Raw genomic sequence first — 22,932 nt, forward strand, 5'->3', positions numbered from 1 at the left:
TAAGGCTTGAAGGTTTTAATGATCTGTGGCTGGTGACAGCAGTCTTGTGGGGATCCCCAGAGAAGGCCCTCTGACTTTAGAAGCATTTCCTGTGGACAATGGAGGGCCCTGCCTCATCATACTCTGGCTTGCTGATCCACATTTGCTGGAAGGTGGAGAGAGAGGCCAGGATGGAGCCGCCAATCCAGACTGAGTACTTCCGCTCAGGAGGAGCGATAATCTGCAAAGAGAAAATGTGGCAAATTATGACCATCCCCCAAGACAGTGTATAAGAATGGGGTACACTTTTGCATGCTATGATCTCAGATACTGGGGAGCTTCAAAACTAGGTGCTCACATGAGAAGAAGAGTTCTAAACCATCCAGATCAACACAAGATCCCATCTCAAAAAACAGACAAACAACACAATAAAAATGAGCAAGGAGGACCAGAAACCAGAAATCTTCTTAGCCCGTTGCTGAAAAAGGGTAGCCTTTGTGGTCAGAAATGAAAGCTAGGGACTGGAAAGCTGGCTTGGTGGTTAAGATCACTCGTTGCTCTTGCAAAGGACCTGAATTCTGTTCCCAGCACCCACATGGCAGCTCACAATCACGTGTAACCCCAGTTCCAGGGGATCAGAAACTTCCTGGTACCATGCGGTACATCATATAGGCAAATACACATGTAAAATGAATAAATATAAAAATAAATCAATAAGATAAACTTGGAAGATGATTAGACTGTCACTCAAAATGTTCTCTACCTTGCCACATCCCATCTCCTCCATAGAGAGAGGGTTCCTCTGTCCTGGGACTTTTGGCTGTGCCATGTATTGCCTTATCCAATGGGATGCTAGCAACTATGACACAAACAGAAGTGTCCTTGCATAGTTAGTCATACTCTCTGTACCTCTTCTCTCTACGAAAAGGGCTTCTCTGTAGGAGCTGCTAGTCCTTCACCCCTAGCCTTGAAATCTGAGATGCAGGGCTTGACCCGAGCTAGGCAGACCTGTAGAGCTGTCTGCCCAAAGCTGACCTGGATTAGCTAACTTTCGGCTGACGCACAGCTGCAAGCAACTATGCTTATTATGTGCCACTGAGATTTTGTGGGTGTTTGTTACTCAGCAACAGCTGACCAATACCAAAATCAGTAGAGAGAGCCTTGTTGGCCTTTGCCCGGGGTTTGGATGCATGGATACTTTGGGTTCAGTTGGTTCCATTCTCAACTTTGTGCCAGTCCACTTAAACCTTCTTTTGAGCTTTTTTTTTTTTTTTTTGGCAATGACCACTTATATCCAGAGAGCTCTCATTTTATGCATGCATTGTTCATCCCTTCCACATTTCAGACAGCTTTGAACTTCAACGCGTTTTCTAATTTTTGAAGTGCCTAAAGTGTTTTTGTTAGTTCTTTTTTTGAGATAGGGTCTCACGTACCCCTAGCTGGCACTGAAGGCTTGTGTGGCTGGGGATGACCGGATTTCTGATCCTGCAGCCTCTGCTTTTCTAGTGTTAATATTACAGGTGTACTCCCAATCTATCCCTAAACTAGACTGACGATGGACTGACGGACTGACTGACTGTGGGGGCTGTGGAGTGTGGTGGAGGTAAACAAAGGCTGGGATACTTCTGTTGAAGTCTGAGATCAGCCTACTCCGGTCAGGTCTCTCCTTTCATGCAGGTTCTGAGGAGTGAACTCAGGTCTTCAGTCTTGGTTGGCAGGCACTTTAAAAAAATCCTTCTCAAAACAAGGTCTTACTATGTCACTTTGGCTGTCCTGGAACTCACTGTGGAGACAGACTGGCTTCAAACTCAGAAATCTGCCTACCTCTGCCTCCCAAGTGTGGGATTAAAGGCCTGTGCCACTATGCCTGGTTGCTTTTTTTTTTTTAAGTTTTTAAGCCCTCAATTCTTAAAAAAACAGACAAACAAACAAAAAACCAAACTACTAACAATAAAGACCCCAGAAATCCTTGAGAGATCTCTCTGAGTATTTGAAGACCAGAAGCCAGGAGTGTCACCAGACAAATGAGACCCCTTTCCATTAAGTTCCCTGAGATTAATTGTCATCATGAGAAGCATCATAGGGGACACTGCAATCACAGTGGTCAGTAGATCAGAGTTACCTCGTCAAGGTCTAGAGAATGTTCCTGAGAGTTTGAAGTGACAGCCATCCCTATGGCCACACATTCCCTCTCTGGAACTTTCCATCTCTTTTTCCAATCAGGCGTGTGTGTGTGTGTGTGTGTGTGTGTGTGTGTGTGTGCTGTATACATGGATGAATGTTCACTTGTATGCTTGCATGTGTGTGAATGACAGAGGTAATATCTGGTATCTTCCTCACTTTCTCTTCACCTTATCTCCTGAGATACAAGATTTCTCATTGTATACAGATTCACTGATTCAGTTAGGTTGGTCAGGCTTTGAGCTCTAGGAGTTTGCCTGTTTTCTCCTCCCTAGTGCTGGGACCACAGTTGTGCTCCATCTGCTTTTGTGCGTGGGTGCCAGGGACTCAGGCTCTCAGCAAGTACCCTGCCGACTGAGCCATTTCCCAGTCCCTCTTCAAACCATTTTAAAAGTTTAATGACACTTTAGCATTGTCACATTCTTTTTTTTTTAATTTTTAAAAAAATAATAACTGGCATGGTAGCACAAACCTTTAATTCTATCACTCGGGTGGCAGAGGTAGGCAGATCTTTATGAGTTCAAGGCCCATCTGGCTTACACAGTGAATTCCAGACCAGCCAGCTAGCCAGCCAGCCAGCCAGTCACCCAGGGCTAAATAGTGAGACCCTGTCAGAAAGAAAAGAAAAGGAAAGGAAAGGAAAGACTAAAAGAAAGAAAAGGAAGAAATAAAACAAAACTATATGTATATGTGTCTGTGTGTGTTTGTACATGCAAGCATCCATAGAGGCCAGAAGAGCATCAGATCTTATAAGCTATAAATTTTAAGTGCTGGCTACCAAACCTGGATTTTCTGAAAGAGCAGCAAGCATTCTGTGTGTGTGTGTGTGTGTGTGTGTGTGTGTGTGTGTGTGTGTGAGAGAGAGAGAGAGAGAGAGAGAGAGAGAGAGACCATGCCTGATTCAGAAGTAAGTGCTCTTAATGGTAGTCACTTTCTTTTCTTTCTTCCTGTTTCCTTCATCCTAATTTCTCTTTTAACTCCCTCAATCGTGTCTTCACCTCATATTCTTTCAATGTCCATGCTATGGACTTAGCCATGCTAAGTATCTCTTCAGTCTATCATTGCTCCAAGGACCATCAGACCAGGAGGATAAAGATGACCAGGAGACCACCAATTTCCAAGACCCAGCAACTCCTCCCACAAAAACAGGTCTTGGCTTATAGAACAGCAAAAGGGAAGAAGGGCGAGGCCCAACCTACCTTGATCTTCATGGTGCTGGGAGCCAAGGCTGTGATTTCCTTCTGCATCCTGTCAGCAATGCCAGGGTACATGGTAGTGCCCCCAGAGAGGACATTGTTAGCATACAAATCTTTGCGGATGTCAATGTCACACTTCATGATGGAATTGTATGTTGTTTCATGAATTCCAGCTGACTCCATGCCTAGGGGAGGTTACAGAGTTTAGTCAACACCCTTCAGAAATCATATCAGGCACAGGGCTCACTCTTGTAATGCCCAGCACAAGGGAGGCTGAGGCAGAAGGGTCAGTAATTCAAGGCAAACCTGAATTGCAGAGTGAGACCCTGTCCAAAAATAGACAAAACCACCACCAGAAGTATAGCTCCAGCCCTTAGGATCCTCCTCCATTGCAGTTGATCATCTCTCAGCTGGATCCCAAGCTCAGAAGCATTTCCTGGCCATGGCCCTGCTCTTAGTTCCCTCATGGCTCAGCTGATGTTTCTCACGGTGGCCCAAGGCACATACTGAAACATTACACTTCTTGCCATAGCTTTAAGGAGATCCTTTAAGTCCATATGCTATAAAGTTAACCCCTCTAGAGTTCAGTAGTTGTTAGTATATCTACACGGTTGGACAAGCGTCACCACAATACCATTTTTACAGACAAGATGGCCTTGAATTCACTATGCAGCTGAGGATGACCTTAATTTCCCAATCTCCCCATTTCCACAGCCCAAGCACGGGGATTACATAGATATACGACCATACCCATCTCTACAGCATTTTAACGGCTCCAGAGAAACTCCAAGGCTATGAGCAGCCAGTTCCCATTTCCTACTTAAACACTCCTCAAGAAAGTGGCTTTCTTTGATAAGTATTGTCTTTTAGTCCTTGCCATAGTACTAGCTGGTAAGTTCAGACCATTATATCCATATTTAAAGCACTTACTATTATTTTATTTATGGGTCTGAATATGGGTTTGTGAGTGACCCATGGAGGTCAGAGGTCAGGGGAGGGCATCAGATGCCCTGGAACTAGTGCTACAGCTGTTAGGAACTGCCATGAGGCTGCTGAGAATTGAATCTGGGCTCTCTGGAAGGGATCGGCTAGTGCTCACAAATGGTGAGCAGTCTTTCCAGAACACCCCACCCCCCCCCCGATTATTTCAATTTTTATAGAAGAGAAGGCTGCGGCTTGAAGAAGGTGGTGTGTCAGTGTGACAGAGCCTGGATGCAGAGGTACAGGATCAGCATTGAAACTCTGACACCAGATTCACCCGTACCACTGTCCAGATGCAGGTCTCGGTGGCCTAAATGCTAGGTGATACAGAAGAGGGCTGGACTGACCTTTAAACCCATTATTAGTTTCATACTATATTACATGTCCTGCTTTTCCTTTTAAAAATACACAATTGTATATTGTGTTCTCATATGAGTTTATGTGCATTAGGTTCATGCAAATGCCCATGAAGGCCGGAAGAGGGTGTTGGACTCCAGGAATAGGAGTCACATCAGTTGTAAGCCACCATGTGGGTGCTGAGAACTGAACTTGGGCCCTCTGCAAGAATAGTAAATGCTCTTAACCACTAAGGTATTGCCAACTGTTTTTTCTTTCTTCTTTCTTTTCCTTTCTCTCTCTTCCTTCCTTCCTTTCTCTCTTTCTTTCATTCCTTCTTTCCTTCCTTCTTTCTTTCTTTCTTTCTTTCTTTCTTTCTCTCTTTCTTTCCTTTTAGGGTTTCTCTAAGGAGCTTTGGCTGTTTTAGAACTCACTCTGTAGATCAGGTTGGAGATTCAGCATTTTTACCTCCCAAGTTCTGGGATTAAAGGGATGAGCCATCACTCAAGTCCCATCCTGTTTTTTTTTTCTTTATTTATTTACTCTTCTATTTAAAATTATGTTTTTATCTAATGGTTTATGTCCCTTCTTGGGAAAATCTAAGGCAGATAAAAGTAAAAAAGCGCTTGTGAATCAGGTGTTTCTCTTTCCAAATCCCGTCCACTTCTCTGCCCGTGCCCTTCCACCCTGCCTCCTCCATCCTGCACTCTCTTCTCTGTATCCACCTCCCTGCACTCTTCCATCTTATAACTCTCTGCCTTGACTCTCCACCCTGTATTGTTGGAACAGCTCTTTCTGAAACTGCTTCTTATCCTTAGAAACTGAGCTTTTGCCAGACCTTGTAACCAAGTTAGTAATATGTCTTGAGATGATTTAAAACTATATACTGGATCTGCTGTTGTGAAGTATACTCAGCCTGTTTAACTTGCTGTTAAGAAAACAATCACCAACCTTACTATTCTTTGAACTTTTTAGGTAATCTCCTTTTACAACCTAAGCTAAATGCCTAGCTTTAATCTTACACTATGTATGCTTTCATGCCCATGATACAGAATTGTGTGTGTGTGTGTGTGTGTGTGTGTGTGTAACCATTTTCTGAAGCAATATGAAGATTTAGGTTGATAATATCTATGGTGGTTTGAATAGGTTTGGCTCCCATAGACTTATGTGTTTGAATGCTTGGCCCACAGGGAGTGACACAATTAGGAAGCGTGGTCTTGTTGGAGTAGGTGTGGTCTTGTTGGAGGAAGTGTGTCACTCTGGGCTTGGGTTTTGAGACCTTCCTCCTAGCTTCCTGAGGACTCAGTCTTCTCCTGTTTGCCTTAGGAACAAGATGTAGAACTTTCAGCTTCCGTCCTCCACCATGCCTGTCTGGACGCTGCCATGCTTCCCACCATGATGATAATGAACTGAACCTCTGAACCTGTAAGCCAGCCCCAACTAAATGTTGTCCTTTATAAGAGTTGCCTTGGTCATGGTGTCTCTTCCCAGCAACGGAAACCCTAACTCAGACAATATCTGTGTGTGGTTCTGAGTGTTATTCTAGGTTATTTGGGGTCAGTAAAGTAACTTTTTTCCCTTGTAAAACTCTGTTAAGGATTTCTATAAAGAAGTCCTCATTCCTTTCCATACTATGTGTTCTGTGCTGTTCTGTAAATACAGACTGAGGCTTTTTCTAGGCACTGGCACCAGACAGGCACCACACACACACAACAGACAGGCACCACACACACACAACAGACAGGCACCACACACACACAACAGACAGGCACCACACACACACAACAGACAGGCACCACACACACACAACAGACAGGCACCACACACACACAACAGACAGGCACCACACACACACAACAGACAGGCACCACACACACACAACAGACAGGCACCACACACACACAACAGACAGATGACAGCTTGAATGCAGGGTACAGACACTAGACAGATGGAAGATACAGGGAGAATTCAAATTTGAGCCTGCTTTTGGTCTAAACTACTCCAAGAGGAAGATTCTTTCATCCTTTCATGTGGAGTTGAATCACTATCCCCTCTACTCTACACCTTTGTCTTGCACTCCTCACCCCGAATTCTCTGTCCTGCACTCCTCCTGCTTGTATTGCTCTACCCTGGACCCCTGTGCCCTGCCTCCAAGTGAAGAGCGGGGTCTGCAGGCAGCACCTCACCAATGAAGGAAGGCTGGAAGAGGGTCTCCGGGCAGCGGAAGCGCTCGTTGCCAATAGTGATGACCTGCCCATCAGGCAACTCGTAGCTTTTCTCCAGGGAAGAAGATGAAGCTGCTGTGGCCATCTCATTCTCGAAATCCAGGGCTACATAGCACAGCTTCTCCTTGATGTCTCGTACAATTTCTCTCTCAGCTGGAAAGTGCAGAAATGGCAAAGTGGTTCCTGGGCTCTGCAAGCTCTGTTGTATCATGCGTTCTCCAGGAAACTCTTAGTCTGCTTTGAGTGCAGCCTTGGGAAGAGGAGAGTCAAGGCTCTTCTCCATGAATGTGCTCCCCCCCCATTCCTCAAAAAGGCTTGATTATCAAGCAGTAAGCCAAGGGATTTTCTTTTCCCTCTGTCATTCTGTGTTGACAGTGCCACAGGTGCTCCTGGGGTCCCTACAGTGCACATTATGGGGCAGACTTGGACTTACCCCTGGTGACCTGACAGAATCTAAAAAAAAGGGCTACTGAAAGTTTCCGTTTAACCTAGGTTCATGACTCCTCTCCTTTTAGATCATTTTATATAATTTGATCTCAGACACCACAAACTCCTCCAAGGAGATAAGTTTGTCACCAGCTAACCATTGGCAGTGGGTGCTGGGTGAAGGGAATGCCCAGAAGGTTCTAAGCACGGTTTGGCAGAGCACAGTAGAAGGAAGCTAGTTCTAAGCCTTGTTCTCCTCCCCAGAGCATCTCCACGGGGAACCTTCATCCTCCAACTAGGCTGTCTTACCACTGCAGGTCAGCCTGAGGACAGAGCCGCAGAATTCCCATCAGTCCCGAGAACTTCGGGTCCTAGATGAGATTGGATTTTGAGTTCAACTTTGATGAGGAAAGGGGCAGGTACCTGTGGTCACAAAGGAATAGCCTCTTTCTGTGAGAATCTTCATGAGGTAGTCTGTGAGATCCCGTCCAGCCAGGTCAAGACGCATGATGGCATGGGGCAGTGCATAGCCCTCATAGATGGGGACATTGTGGGTGACGCCATCCCCCGAATCCAGAACGATGCCTGTGGACAGAGAAGACAAACTTCATTTTCATCTGTCTGTTTCTAGGGTCTGCTCTGAATGATTTTTCATTATCATATTTTCTTTAGTAGTTAAGAAAATTCACCTACCACGAGAATTCTCTCTCTCTCTGTGTCTGTCTGTCTCTCTCTGTCTCTCTCTCTCTGTGTGCATGTGTGTTCTTCTCCTAAATGAGAAGATTGGTTTCTAGAAGATAAGAACTGTCTCAATATCTTGGATTCCTTGAAATACAGACGTGGTAAGGGACACTTGTCAGTTTACCTTCAATCCAGACTGCACGTTCTGTGTTTTGTTTTGTTTTGTTTTTTTCCTTTATGAGATATGTCTCTCTTATTTTTTTCCATTTTTTATTAGGTATTTAGCTCATTTACATTTCCAATGCTATACCAAAGTCCCCCATACCTACCCACCCCCACTCCCCTACCCACCCACTCCCCCTTTTTGGCCCTGGCGTTCCCCCGTACTGGGGCATATAATATTGAGACTACATCCTTCTCTGAGGATGTCAGAGCCACTAGAGTTGGAGCTGTCTAATGTGAGTGCTGGGACTGAACTCGGGTCCTCTGTAAAGCACTGTTTGCTCTTTTTTTTTTTTTTTTTTTTAAAGATTTTTTTAATTTATTGATTATATGTAAGTACACTGTAGCTGTCTTCAGACACTCCAGAAGAGGGAGTCAGATCTCGTTACGGATGGTTGTGAGCCACCATGTGGTTGCTGGGATTTGAACTCTGGACCTTTGGAAGAGCAGTCGGGTGCTCTTACCCACTGAGCCATCTCACCAGCCCAGCACTGTTTGCTCTTAACTGCTGAGCCATCTCCCCGGCTGATCGTGCCTACTGTTTGATACAGACTTTGTGAAAAAGCTGAAGGATGAATGCTCAGGAATGCAGAGAGCATATGAAAGAATACATCTAAACAGCTTTTATTACAGTGCTCAAGTGCCTATTGAGGACCACAGGTTCTCTTGATTGCTGGGCATCCTTCTATATGGAGGCCACATGCTTTTGCAACCACCATCGCAGGCTCTGCTGTTCTTGAGGCAAAGGCGTTGTGATAAGGGTGTGTGGATAAGCCGCCTGGCATGGCCATGAAAGGAAACAGCTCTTGCTGCACCTATCAGTTATGGCTTGTTTATGGAAATTCTTCCCAACTGGATAAGCAGGCTCACACCCAGCCTGCTCCATGGGCACTCTCATTTGTTCTTTCCCTGATCACTGGCGTTCCTTTTGATCTAAGCATGAACCTCCGTAGGAGCCCAACTTGACCCTGTCTTTCCTGCTGTAGTAAACACTCTATTGGTAAAGTAGCACGTGGTGTTTGAGCTCACTGAGAAACTGGCTATGGAAATGGAGTTCCTATGCTCCATTTCAGCTGCAAGCGTGCCTTCCAAGGCCCTGTCTGTGGATGAGCTGGCCCCTGACTCTATGCAGGAAGGAACAAGAACAGAAGAGTAAAGACACCATGTCCTTGGGGATAGCTAGAAACTAAACCATTTCCAACAAAGGTTCCTACTGTTTAAAAAAAAAAGTGGCTATAGTGGGAAAGAGAAGCCAGAAGGTCAGCTATGGAGAGAAACTCAATCAGAAACCTCAGCTGACTGCCTCAACTTCCCCAGCCAGTTTCTATTGGATGTTTGTAAGCCCCCCATTTGATGATGTCACGTATCTGCTGTTACTTGTTCTTTTACTTGGAGGGGACACTCTGCCCTGCCCAGGACTCTCTGTTGGGAACTCCAGCTGCCTGCCTCGATGGGGCTTCCCCAGATGATTTCTACTGGATGTTTTGAGTATCCAGCCTGACCATGTTTGCTCTCTATCGATCTATCAGTATCTGACTATTTTTTCTTTTTCTTTGGCTTGCTATAAACTTGCCACAGATTCTGCCTTTCAAAACAGAAGGTATGGCCATTACAGGTCATTTTCAGGATTGTGAAGAAAAACCTGGAGCCAGAAAAGAAATGAGTTTCAATGCTACTGACCTGTGGTACGGCCGGATGCATAGAGTGAGAGCACAGCCTGAATAGCAACATACATGGCAGGGACATTGAAGGTTTCGAACATGATCTGGAAGGACAAGGGGGAGAGAACTGTCTGAAAAATGCCACAGCATCTCCTGGGCTGTGGAATGGTCTGGAGTTTTCTTAAGGGCAAGAACTATGCCAGTTCAATGGTTCTTTACCCCATATCCACTTCCCATGGGACCTGCCTTGGTGTCCTCCCTACCCCCCGCCCCCCCAACCACAGCAGATCTGTAAGGACATTTTACTGCATTGCTACACAGTGCTGAAGAAGTATCTGGCCAAGCTGTTTTCCTGTGCACAGTGCTCTTACCTGGGTCATCTTCTCTCTGTTTGCTTTGGGGTTTAGGGGGGCCTCTGTGAGCAGGGTGGGGTGCTCTTCTGGTGCTACTCGAAGCTCATTGTAGAAGGAGTGGTGCCAGATCTAGTTGAGACAAATGCCAGATAAGCCAAGCAGACTTCCCAGGGGTCTGGAAATATCTGACCGGTGTGTTGATACTGGAGGAGGGTGGCCAGATGCTCCCCAGGACAGGGTCCATCTGGTCAGCCCTGGGGAATCTCTGGTGGACATGGAGTCTGCTCCTTTTCTCCAAGCCTGCCAGACACAGAGCCACTGTATGTGCTGATTCCACCATCTGACCCTTCCCCTTCATCCCTTTCCTGTCGTTTGGTGCCTTCAAGGAAGCAGGCTGCACCCGCTGCTTATTGCTTCCACGATTCTGGTTGTGTTCGGCTGATGGATGGCATTGACAGGAGGTTAGACAGTGGAGGGAGAGAAAAGCCAGGCAGGGCGTGTCTCTGATCTGCGCTGTGGCCCCGTAAACAAACCTCCAGTTATCTCACGGGGTTCCAAGGACACTGCCTGCACTCTGAGTCCCTGCAGGGGCACTTGCAAGCACAAGCGCTCCTATGGTAACTAGTACTCATCCTGCTCAGGTTGCCTTCATCCTGCTCAGGCCCCTGTAAGTAGTTCTTCAGTCTGCCTTATCATATCAGAAGTGTATACTGTCTTCTGCTGTGATCCTGGCACATACACGTGGCCCCATTTCTCACTGTTTACTGGTGACCAAGCCGGTGTTTGAGCAGGGTCTCTCCACGTCAGCACTTAGATTGGCTCAGTCAGTGTGGTGGGCAGACCTGTGCACCATGGGAAATCTAATGGTGTCCTTAGTCTCCACCCATTGGATGCTAGTTGTGCCCCAAATTTGATTACCTCTCCAGACATTACTGTGTGCGTCTGTCTCTCTGTGTGTCTGTCTCTCTCTCTCTGTGTATCTGTATGTGTAAACATATCCCTGCCTTAGAGAAATTTTCCTCACCCCCATAGTAGGCCCTTCTTCAGTGCTCCAATACGACCAGACAAAGGTCTTTACTTCGGAGGTGTTTGGCAAACAGTGTCAGGGAAATTGGTCTTGGTTTCTTTAGCAACAGGGCTAAATCAGACCACTGGATTTAGGGGCTTTGTGAGGATGTTAGTAAATATAACAATAGGGGCTATACATAGATTGGACTTTGTGTCTACTTCTTAGTTTCAAAGTCTGGAGGGGAGAAAGTCCAAAAGACAAAAATGCCAAGATGCAACTAAATAAAAGGAAGAAGTGACAGCGATCATTATCTGTTAGACTGGAATGAACCGGAAAGCAAAGAAGGCCCCCAGAGGCTTTGCGAGCCTCTGAGACACAGGGAGTGACAGGAGCACAGGCCCTGGGCTTTAAAGTTCCACAGGGAGATGGGGGACAGCAGCTGGCTTAGCTCTACCCCAGACCTGCCAGTCATTAACAGTGGGTCCAAGCACCACACTTCACTTGAGTTTTTCAAAGCACTGTACTCAAAAGTTAGAAATGTTGTCAAATCAAAATATTTGGAAAATCTTATACCCCCATCTGTCACTAGGTAACATTTTGAAATCTTTCCTCTGTGACTCTTGTCTCTATGTTATTTGTAATTTTTTATTACTTATTCACTTCACATCCATGATTAATATTAATTATTACATTTTTGTTTAATTAATTAATTAGTTAATTTGGGGACAGGGTATTTCTATGTAGCCCTGGCTTTCCTGGAACTTGCTATGTAGACCACGCTAACCTCAAACTCTCAGAAATCCGCCTGTCTCTGCCTCCCTAGTGCTGGGACTAAAGGCGTGCACCACGTAACACTGGGTTGTTTTTTATTTTATTTTGAAGTGTGGATTTTTTTTTTGAAGAGAGTAATTCCCTTTTCTTAAAATGTGTGTGTGTGTGTGTGTGTGTGTGTGTGTGTGTATCTGTGTGTCATGCACACAAGTGTAGGTGTCCCCAGAGGCCAGAAGATGGCATTGGAGCCCCTGGTTCTGGGGCTATAGGCAGCTGTGGGGCACCTGGCGTGGGTGCTGGGAGCCAACCTCAGGTTCTTCTTGAGAACAGCCATCTCTCCAGCCCCAGCACTGTGTGTTTTTAATCTATAATATCTGTTTATCAGTTTTTCAATATGTCTCTTGTAATATTTTTGCGATCTGTTGTTTGACTTTCAGAGTTTATTTTTTGGGCACATATACTAGATGTTATGATTTTTAAGTCGAATCTGTCATTCTGCTCTTCTATGACGACTCTCACCAGAAGGCTTGACTAAATGTTTATACCTACCTTACTGTATCTGTATCCTTGAATTTTTATATTTAACTTTTAGATTCAATTGATGTGTGTTTGGAGAAGTGGTATGAGGTAAGACTCTGTGTGTGTAAATAATCCATCCAATTCCTATTCAGCTTTTCTTTTAAGATGCACTACATACACACAGGGCTTCTTTAAAGAGTTACACACTGTCCTTCCTGTGAGAAAATAGTTTGTTTCTTAGGTTTCCAAATGGGAAATGTGTGTGAATAACAAGTGTTATTTCCAAAGCTCTGATCCAGGTTTTGGGATCATACTAAACCAATGTCTAATTTTATCTTTAAAGCATTTTAGTGGAAAAGCAGGTTGTTTGATCTGAAATGGGGGTCTCATTTTGTGACCTAGGCTGGCCTTGAATTCACAGCAAATTGTCAATCCTCCTGCCTCCGTCTCCCAAGCTCTGGGACTATAGGCATAACCCTGCACCTCAAAAGAAAGTTGTTTGTTTTTAAATCTCCAGCTCAAAACCAAAGATGCTAAGGCCAAAGGTGTGGTTTGTACACACATTTCTTTGTCTGATCATCTCTGGTGAGAGAGCTGTCACAATGTAGACCAGCTTGCCCCTGAAGATACAGAGGAGCTGTCAGTAGATTATAGATAAGAACACTAGACAGGTGCTGCTGACCTTCTGCTAGTGATGTCATCATTGTACCACCTCCTGCATTGTCTCATAAAAACAAGTAAAAACGAAGGCAAACAAACAAAAACCACCAAACCAACTACAAAATGAAAAACTCCTAGCATATTATGTAATATTTCATTGGAGAATCAGAAACACTATATCAGCAATTCCCTCACCTGATCTCATGGCAGGGCAAACAAGCAGGAGAGAGACCTCCAGTTATAGTTTTGAGATGCCTAATATGGGTATAGAAACCAAACCTGAGTCCTCTACAAAAGCAATAAGAGTTTTTAACATCTCTTAGCCCCAGCTGAGATGTTCAACATTTTAAACAAGGGCCTAGGCCTGGTCAGATGGAGTGATGCAGGAAGGGCAGAGGCTGGAAATTAGGTCTAACCAGATCCTCAGAGGCTGCTGTGAAGAGTTAGAGACAGAGAGAATTATATGGATAAATAGGGCAAAAGACAAGGGAACCTGTGGGAAGCCATTGCTGTGGTCCAGGGAGAGAGGTTGAGGGCCCAGGCTGGAAATGATTTAGAGAATGGGAGGGGAAGGAGGAAGGAAGAAAGGCTACAGGAAGCATTCCTGAGGAAGAGTGATGGGCACAGAGAGGTGTGGGATAAGAAAGTCAAGATAAGATATCACTATTAAAATAAGCATGCTGGAGGCTTCAGATACCTTCTCCATGTCATCCCAGTTGGTGATGATGCCATGTTCAATAGGGTACTTGAGAGTTAGGATCCCACGCTTGCTCTGAGCCTCGTCCCCCACATAGCTGTCTTTCTGGCCCATTCCCACCATCACACCCTGTGACGAGAAAGAAAAGGGGAGATAAGTGAATCGTCTGAGGGGTCCACACACACAGATTTAGTCACTGGAATGTTCCCAAAGAAGGAAAGAGATGAGGAAAGGAAGCAGGAAATGAAGGTGGAAACAGGAAGAGGAAGTGGAGGTTTCTCATGGGCTGAGCCTTTTCACTTACAGAAGATGATGTGGTTTTCTGAGGGAGAACAAAGCCTGTAGATATATTTACCCCCTTATTTTATACTCTCTGCAGAGAGAGAGAGAGAGAGAGAGAGAGAGAGAGAGAGAGAGAGAGAGAGAGAGCAAGTGAGCTCGCTCAGTATAGTTCCAATACAGCTCACTCCTAGTGGCTCACTCACAGTCTTGGATACAGAGACAACACACCTGATGTCTAGGGCGGCCCACAATGGAGGGGAAGACAGCCCTGGGGGCATCATCTCCTGCAAAGCCTGCCTTGCACAGGCCAGAGCCATTGTCACACACAAGGGCGGTGGTCTCTTCTTCACACATGGTGGGAGCGGTGGAATGAGCTGGGGGCTGGAGCACCTTTGAGTTGGAAGAGACAAGAACAGTTGTCAAGACGGGATAGTCATTGTGACTCTGGGTTCTGAGCAACTGATGTATCTGGTCTTTGCTACTTTGTGAGTTCTTCTTTTTCCTACCCTTTATTCCTGCCCCCCACCCCCCAACACTAGATAGGAGAGAAACAAGGGTAAAGGGAAAGAGAACCTTGAATCAAATGTCTTTCCTCTTGTTTCTTCTTTGACCAGGGATTCTAACAAAGCACCAAGCTACCCCTAAATGATCACCAATGGGCCCCCCCCTCTGCCTCCCACCTCCGACTCTCTGTGCTCTAGCATTATGTACCCTCTGAAAAGTTCTCAGAATTCCAAACATCACACAATTGCAGAAATTGTGGCAAAACCATGCTTCTATTAGAGCACAAGGCAAGTCATGATCCGCTGCTGTGGTCAGTCCGAACCAGCCCCATATCCCTACACCAGGGATTAAAATAAAAGTACTTACAATATTTCTCTGTGTGTTTTTTTAAAGAAACCTAAAATTTCCAGAATTCTCAAAGATGTCTCTACAACTGGGGTTCTGTTCTAGAACACACATAATTTTGGCCTCATTGTCTCTGGAAGTTGTGTCTCCTACCTCCATTTAGCTGCTAAGCACTGAATTTTGTCACTTTAAACTCACACGGATTGTACATCAGTATCCCCATACCCCCAAATGTGACTGGATTTAGAGATAGATCTTTACAGAAGGGTTTAGAAGGATGTCATAAACCCAATATGGCTGGTCTCCAGTATGGCTACTCTATAGGGTGGTATGTATATGGAGTATGGACTATGTGAAGACATGGCCAGGAAATAGCCATCTACAAACCAGTGGAGGGTCCTGAGGAGGAGCCAACCCTGAAGACCTCTTGACCCTCAAACTCCTAGTGTCCATTCAGGATTGTTAGAAAACAAGTTTCTGTTTTTAAAGGCCCTCATCGACCGTGGCTTGTGTTATGGCAGTTAACTAGGTAACACATTTTATTTTTATTTGCTTTTAGTTTTTGCAAGAGGGTCTTACTATGTGTACCATGTGTGTGTCTGTGGAGGCCAGTGGAGGGTGTTGGATCCCCTAGAACTGGAGTTCAGAATGGTTATGAGCTGCCATGTGGGTGCTGGGAACTGAACTCGGGTCCTCTGCAAAAAAGCAAGTCCTCTGAGTCCTGTCTCTGTTCACAGGGTCTCACTACGTAGCCTTGGTTGGTCTGGAACTCTCTATGTAGTTCAAGGTGCCCTCAAACTCACAGAAATTGCCCTGCCTCTACCTCCTGAATGCTGGGATTAAATGTACACCATAGCGCCCAATTTATTACACTTAATTTAAAAGATGAAATAGCCACAAAACTTTCATTCAGTGGAGAGAATTGTGAGAGTACTTAGCAGTTATTAAACAAGTTGAGAAGTTTTATAGTATACCTAAGGCAGGATTAGTACTTATAAGAAGAAAGATCTCTTACAAACCAATAAGTGGACAGCCTAAAAAAAAAAAAAAAAAAAAAAAAAAAGAAAGAAAGAAAGAAAGACTGTGAGAAGACAGTTGACAAAGAAGGAAGGTAAACTCCCTCCAACCAAAGACTCTAGCCTCCCTGGCAAATCAAGTAAAATCATCCTTCACCTAGCATGTATGTATGTATGTATGTATGTATGTATGTATGCATATGTATGTATGCACATGTATGTATGCATATGCATGTATGTGTGTATATGTATGTATGTGTGTGTGTATGCATATGTATGTATGCATATGTATATGTGTGTGTGTATGTGTGCAGATATGTGCCCATGTATGTATATTTGTGTGGTTCAGGAGACAACCTTGGATGCTATTTCTTAGGTGCAGTTTTTTGTTTTGAGAGATGCAGTCTCTCCTTGGCCTGAAGCTCTCCAAATAGACTAGGCTGCCTGACCACTGAGCATGAAGAATCCAAATGTCTTTACTGTCCCTATTAGGGATGGAAGGGGAGAATGCTATAGATGACTGACTGACCCCAAAGAGCTATATGCTGAAGCCAGACAGTGAAGAAAGATTGTGTCTTGGGATTTTGTTCAGAAGGTCAAGAAGGCTAGACAGGGTCAGAGCAGAAGTTTATTAATTTGGGGGCTGGAAGGATGGCTCAGAGGTTGAGAGCACTGGCTGCTCTTACAGAGGACCTGGGTTGATTCCCAGCGCCCACATGGGAGCTCACATCATCTATAACTCCAATTCCAGGGGAACTGATGCCTCTGAGGCCTCCTGGGAATCAGGTATGAACATGGTACACAGACAGATATGCAGACAGACAGAATACCCATCCACAGAAAATAAAATTAAACAATTAGAAAATACATTATTATACATGTGTACAACGAGGGGGCAGTCGTGAGGGTTCATGCTCTTTGGCGTGAGATGGAGCTCAGAGGAAACTGTGGAGTTGGTTTCCTCCTTCCACTTTTATGTGGGCTCTGAGGATTGAACTCAGGTCATCAGACTGGGGCAGCAAATGTTTTACCCAGTGAGCCATTATGTGAGCTTAGCCTAGTTTAAACAATCAGAATGGAGACTCATTGTAATAACGAGGTTATTATTATAATAATGAAGAAGTTATTGAATAAGCTAGCTGGCTGTGAATGGCTAGAAAAGTCCACCCAACCACCCAGAGGAGAAAGTGAAGGTACTAATGTTAGGAGAAAGGTGCCAGGTTGCTTCTATCATGCTGTGCCCAGTGCTTCTAAGTTTCACACACACACACAGACACACAGACACACAGACACAGACACAGACAGACACACAGACACACACAGACACACACAGATACACACAGACACACACACAGACACACACAGATACACACAGACACACACACAGACACACACAGACACACAGACACACACAGACACACACAGACACACAGACACACACAGATACACACAGACACACAGACACAGACACACACAGATACACACAGACACACAGACACACACAGACACACACACACACAGACACACACACAGAGACACACACACACACACAGACACAGACACACACACACACACACACACACACATATATATATTTCTTGAGAATAACTCTATGTAGCCTATGCTTAGGGCAATTCTCCTGCCTCTACTTCCCAAGTGCTGGGATTACAGACCTGAGACACCTTATCTGGAAAAATGAATTTTAAATTCTAAAAAAAGTTTTGGGGCCGGAGAGATAACTCAGTGGTTAAGAGCACTTGCTGCTTTTTGTAGGACCCAGGTTCAGTTCCCTGCACCTACAACCACCCACAACTCCAATTCCAGGAGACCTAATACCCTTTTCTGAGCTCCTTGGGCACTGAATGTACATGGTACAGAGGTGTACATGCAGGCAAAATGCACGTACACATAAAATAAAAATAAATATTTTTAAAAATTGAGGTTCTTGCTGGGTGGTGGTGGCGGCGGCGCACGCCTTTAATGCCAGCACTTGGGAGGCAGAGGCAGGCGGATTTCTGAGTTCCAGTCCAGCCTGGTCTACAAAGTGAGTTCTAGGACAGTCAGGGCTATACAGAGAAACCCTGTCTCGAAAACCCACCCACCTCCCAAAAAAATTAAGGTTCTTTTTGTTTGTTTGTTTGTTTGTTTGTTTTTGTTTTCTCCAACCACTGAGACATCCCTCCAACCCCAGAACCCTTTTTTCTGTGGCAGAGGAGGAGAGACGGAGAGGTGGAGAGGCAGAGAGGCAGAGGGAGAGGCAGAGAGGCAGAGAGGCAGAGAGGCAGAGAGGCAGAGAGGCAGAGAGGCAGAGGGAGAGGCAGAGAGGCAGAGAGGCAGAGAGGCAGAGAGGCAGAGAGGCAGAGAGAGGGAGAGGCAGAGAGAGGCAGAGAGAGGCAGAGAGAGGCAGAGAGAGGCAGAGAGAGGCAGAGAGAGGCAGAGAGAGGCAGAGAGAGGCAGAGAGAGGCAGAGAGAGGCAGAGAGAGGCAGAGAGGCAGAGAGAGGCAGAGAGAGGCAGAGAGAGGCAGAGAGAGGCAGAGAGAGGCAGAGAGAGGCAGAGAGAGGCAGAGAGAGGCAGAGAGAGGCAGAGAGAGGCAGAGAGAGGCAGAGAGAGGCAGAGAGAGGCAGAGAGAGGCAGAGAGAGGCAGAGAGAGGCAGAGAGAGAGAGGCAGAGAGGCAGAGAGAGGCAGAGAGAGGCAGAGAGAGGCAGAGAGAGGCAGAGAGAGGCAGAGAGAGGCAGAGAGGCAGAGAGGTGAGAGAGGCAGAGACAGAGGCAGAGACAGAGGCAGAGGCAGAGGATGAGGTAGGGTGCTGAAGGCAGATGAGAGAGCTAGAGTCCCAGAGGGGAGGTGGGCCATCTCCTGCCATGTATCTGTCAGGGGGAATTCTTGACCCTTCTATTCATTTGTGGATGATCCAGAGTATGGCAGCTGATCTGGAACCTGTGGTTTTCTGGGGTTGCACCCACTTTGCATTCACAGAAAGCTGTACCAGTTGTAGCCACTTCAGCATGCACCTCATCCGTACTTCATTGAGAGAGTCTCACACAGTTAGAAACATGGCCTTGGAGTTTTACTCTCCCCACAAGGCAGCCCGAACCAGACAGAATGAGTGCAAATAATTGGCTCCCTCACTGATCTCCGGTGGACTGCAGCGCAGCAGGAGGACAGAGGTATGAGAACATCCTAGCTATTACAAAGGTTTGGCCCTGGTGTCTCACCTCTCCTTATCGACCCTGACCCTTATTCTCCCCGGAACTCTGTCCCCACAGTCCTGCCCCATTTTCCTCCTTGGCTTCCAGTTTCTTCCACCACAAAATAGAAAAGAGAACACCTGCCATGCAGGAAAAAGATTAGAGGCTGGAAAGAAGATCCCGTGGTAAAGAGCACTTGCTATTCTTGCAGAAGACCTGAGTTCAGTTCCAGTCACCCACACAGTGGCTCCCACCATCTGTAACTCCAGTTTCAGAGGATCCTATGCCCCTTTCTGACCTCTGAGGGCACCAGGCACACACATGGTGTACATACATAGATGCAGGCAAAACATCATGTACATAAAACAAAACAAATAAATCTTTTAAAAACATAAAAATCTTTGAAATAAAGGAAACTGGGTTAAACACACATAAGGATATTAAAGGGCTGTACAGATTTTAACACAGGATACACAAACTCTGGGCTACTTCCTTATAGATTGAAAGTTAAAGTGCTTTTTATATCTTCTGAATGGTTGAAGATAGGCTTGGTAGGTGGCTCAGTGGGCAAAGTGCATGTTGTACATTTATGTGGACCTTAGTTTAGATCCCTTGTTCCACATAAAAGCCAGGGTTGCTGCCAGCTCCCCTGAAATCCCAGTGCTGGGCAGATGGAGATGGGAGAACCCCCAGAGTGAGCTTAGTAGCCAGTCTGCCAGGCGAGCAGAGTCAGCTCCAGGTTCAGTGAGAGATCTAGCCTCAAAAATAAATTAGAAAGTAATAGAAGACATCAAATGTCAACCGATTGATGGCCACCAAAGGCACACATCTGCCACCACAACAGCACATGCACATATGCCTGCACATACATGCATAACACACACACACAAGCAGATATACACATACAATATACACTAATACACACACACTAATTCGTACACACATGCAAATAAGAATAAAGTTAAAAAGAAACATTTTTTTTTTAATGGCTGAAGGAAAGCAATAGAAGACTAATAGTTCATGACCCGTGACAGTTCTGTAAGATTCAGGGTTTGTGTCCATGTCTATTATTTTATCCCTTAGCTGGGCTGGCCCTGAGGTCACTAGGGAGCTGAATACAACCTTGAATCCCTGCTCCTCTGCCTCTGCCTCCAGTGCTGAAATCACAGGAGTGAAATGCTCACTGTCCTCTGCACACTGTTTTACTGCGACGCAGGCACACCAGTCCATGCCCACACGGCCTGTGATTCCTTTTGTGGGCCGAGGGTGGTGGTGGCAGTCCTTCAGTCTCCAAAGCCTAAGAACATGCGTTCTGAGCATCTTCAGAAAATTCTGCCAACCCCTTTCATCAGGTGTCACAAGTATAAACCTTTTTATTAGTCTCTCAGTCTTCGCTGTCAACACTAACTCTTGGGATGGAGCTTATCCCACTGAAAGAATTCCCCCTCTATTTCAGAAACTGATGGCTACCGAAAAACAAATTTGTGCCAGTTCCCCAAGACGTTTCCATTTTAGCAGAGAGTCTCATCCCTGAAAAGGAGGGCTCTGGGAGGTAGGATTCAAATGACGCTTGGGTATTTAGCTGGAGTGAGGGCTTCAGGTGACCTGTAGGCACCTGCCAGTTTGCCCTTGACTGACAGAAACATGCTGCTATAGTTGGGTTGTTGGGTGTACCCAAAAGTCCATGTGCTAAAGTTTTATTCCTAGGGTGGCATCTTTACAAGTTGAGGTTTAGTAGAAGGCTGTTGAGTCACTGGGGGTGTTCCCTTGAAGGCGGCTGTAGAACATGATTTTCCCTCACTCTTGTCTCCCATGCCTGTGAAGTGAGCAATTTTGTTCTGGTCTACGTTCCCAGCAGGACTTGCAGGCCAAAGCAATGGGGTCAATTTGATCACAGACTAGAGCCTCAAAACTGGCAGGTAAAATAAACCTTTTTTTTGTGTATAACTTATCTGTCTTAGGCGATTCACTATATTGATACAAAGGTCCCTGTGACAGTCAGTACTTTCTAAGAAATGATCTCTCCCTGGTTACATGACCAGAAAGGCTAGCAGGGAGAGATCATTTCTTGGAAAGTACTGACTGTCACAGTGGGAGGTGGCACTCTGAGTTCAGGGCATCTTTACCAGGACCATAGCCTTTCATACAATTAAACATGATGGTGCCTAGTTTAACCTAGTTCAAAGGCAAAGGTGGATCTCTGTGAGTTGAGGCCAGCCTGGTCTATATAGGGAGTTTCAGCCAGCAAGGGCTACATAATGAGACCCTGTCTCAAAAGAAAGATATGACTTCTGATTGGAAATATTTCTTATTGATTCATTGGTGGACTGGCTGGCTTTCTGTTTTTGTTTTTGTTTGTGTTTTGTGGAAGAGTTTCCCGTAGCCCAGGTAGACCTTGCACTCACTACTTAGCAGGGATTATCATACATCTTGATCCTGCTTCCTCCCCCTCACTCCCCCCTTCCCCAGTGCTGGAATTACAGGATTGTGTAATCACACGGAAGGTGGTTACACCTACTCTTCTGCTTCTCATCCAGCCTCCCACACAGGGTCTCAGTTCAGCTCTTGGTTAGACCCTTCTTCTGACCTCCAGAATTATTGAGACAGCTGTATGTGGTGTATGCAGCCTATGGTATCTAGGCCATTCTGCCAGGATGGCTGACAACATCAGCTCCTGTCTGGAGCTATACTCAGAGGTTGTGCCACTCACACCAGAACCCAGAGCTAGCACCTCGTGCTCTCGAACCTCCTAACTCATCACAGCCCTTGTTGATTCTCCCTTTGAGACTCCCAACACAGTGGTAGCATATCTGCCCTGTGTCAGTCCTCTCAGCCTCCAGAGCAGTCCCTCCTCAGGATAAACTCTTGCCGTTATCATTAACCCTTTCCGTGCTACCCCACTGCTCAGTCCTTTAGCTTAGCATCTAACAACCAAAGGACTGACCTACCTAGCCCTCTAAAATTCCTAGGACTTGAAATCTAAATGGTTGGGTTGGGTGCTATACTATACACATTCACTCCTCACTAGGGAGATATCCTGGGTACCTATGCTATTGGGAGAGCCAATGGAAGTCACTTGGTAACACTGAGCACTAGGCTGCTTGTCTCCAAGACCAGCCTGACCCTAGCCTACCCCACTTGGATACAGCTCACAAAAGTGTGTGTGTGTGTGTGTGTGTGTGTGTGTGTGTTGCAGGGATGGTGGTCTTGACTTCACAGCTGTTGTGAGTTGCTTCACAGCTGGTGTGAGTTGCTTCGTTTTGTTTGAGACAGAGTCTCACACTGAGACCCAGGTTGTCTTAGAACTCACTAAGTAACCCAAGCTGGCCTTGAACTTTGGGCAATTCACCTGCTCTAGGCTTCCAAGTACTCAGAACACAAGCACGAGCCACCGTGATTTGCAAGTGTGCCTCTTTTAGAAAAGTTGCTGAATTGTCCTGGGCCTCAGTGACCTCATCAGAGGAGAACAAGTTAGCTGCCTTATAGCTCGAAAACATCACGAAGCCACTGGACATTTATTCTCTCACATCTGACTTTCCTCATCTCACAACAACCTTACAGCTTTCTGATAACTTGAAAGTTCTCCATTCACCTCAGCTAAGCTCAAATTTGGAGGAGAGAAAGACCAACCAAAGCCAAGTGAAGGATGTTCCTTCTTCTTCCTGATATAGGTAGCTCATGGATACCAGGGCCACTTT

General features: G+C 45.6%; 1 protein-coding gene and 1 long non-coding RNA gene across 3 annotated transcripts in view; one reads left to right on the forward strand and one right to left on the reverse strand.

Moving 5' to 3' along the window:
• Nucleotides 1-22,932, reverse strand: part of Actg2 (actin, gamma 2, smooth muscle, enteric) — a 23,343-nt gene continuing 411 nt past the window's right edge. The window contains exons 2-9 of the mRNA NM_009610.2: nucleotides 14,408-14,569; nucleotides 13,898-14,026; nucleotides 10,260-10,370; nucleotides 9,908-9,992; nucleotides 7,748-7,909; nucleotides 6,860-7,051; nucleotides 3,360-3,541; nucleotides 1-220 (exon numbers count right to left, since the gene is read on the reverse strand). Of these exons, the coding sequence (NP_033740.2) occupies nucleotides 77-220; nucleotides 3,360-3,541; nucleotides 6,860-7,051; nucleotides 7,748-7,909; nucleotides 9,908-9,992; nucleotides 10,260-10,370; nucleotides 13,898-14,026; nucleotides 14,408-14,533 (1,131 nt within the window). The 5' untranslated portion in view covers nucleotides 14,534-14,569 and the 3' untranslated portion in view covers nucleotides 1-76. The remainder of the gene's footprint in view (nucleotides 221-3,359; nucleotides 3,542-6,859; nucleotides 7,052-7,747; nucleotides 7,910-9,907; nucleotides 9,993-10,259; nucleotides 10,371-13,897; nucleotides 14,027-14,407; nucleotides 14,570-22,932) is intronic.
• The window catches only part of Gm38844, a 15,492-nt gene continuing 11,404 nt past the window's right edge, over nucleotides 18,845-22,932 (forward strand). The window contains exon 1 of one of the 2 annotated variants that reach the window (XR_869202.3): nucleotides 18,845-19,213. This is a non-coding gene — a long non-coding RNA (predicted gene, 38844). Of the gene's footprint in view, nucleotides 19,214-20,945; nucleotides 21,154-22,932 lie in introns of those variants that run through there. The other variant, XR_869203.3, reaches the window with a different exon arrangement.

Source organism: Mus musculus, chromosome 6 (genome assembly GCF_000001635.26).
Source record: "Mus musculus strain C57BL/6J chromosome 6, GRCm38.p6 C57BL/6J".
Lineage (NCBI taxonomy): Eukaryota > Metazoa > Chordata > Mammalia > Rodentia > Muridae > Mus > Mus musculus.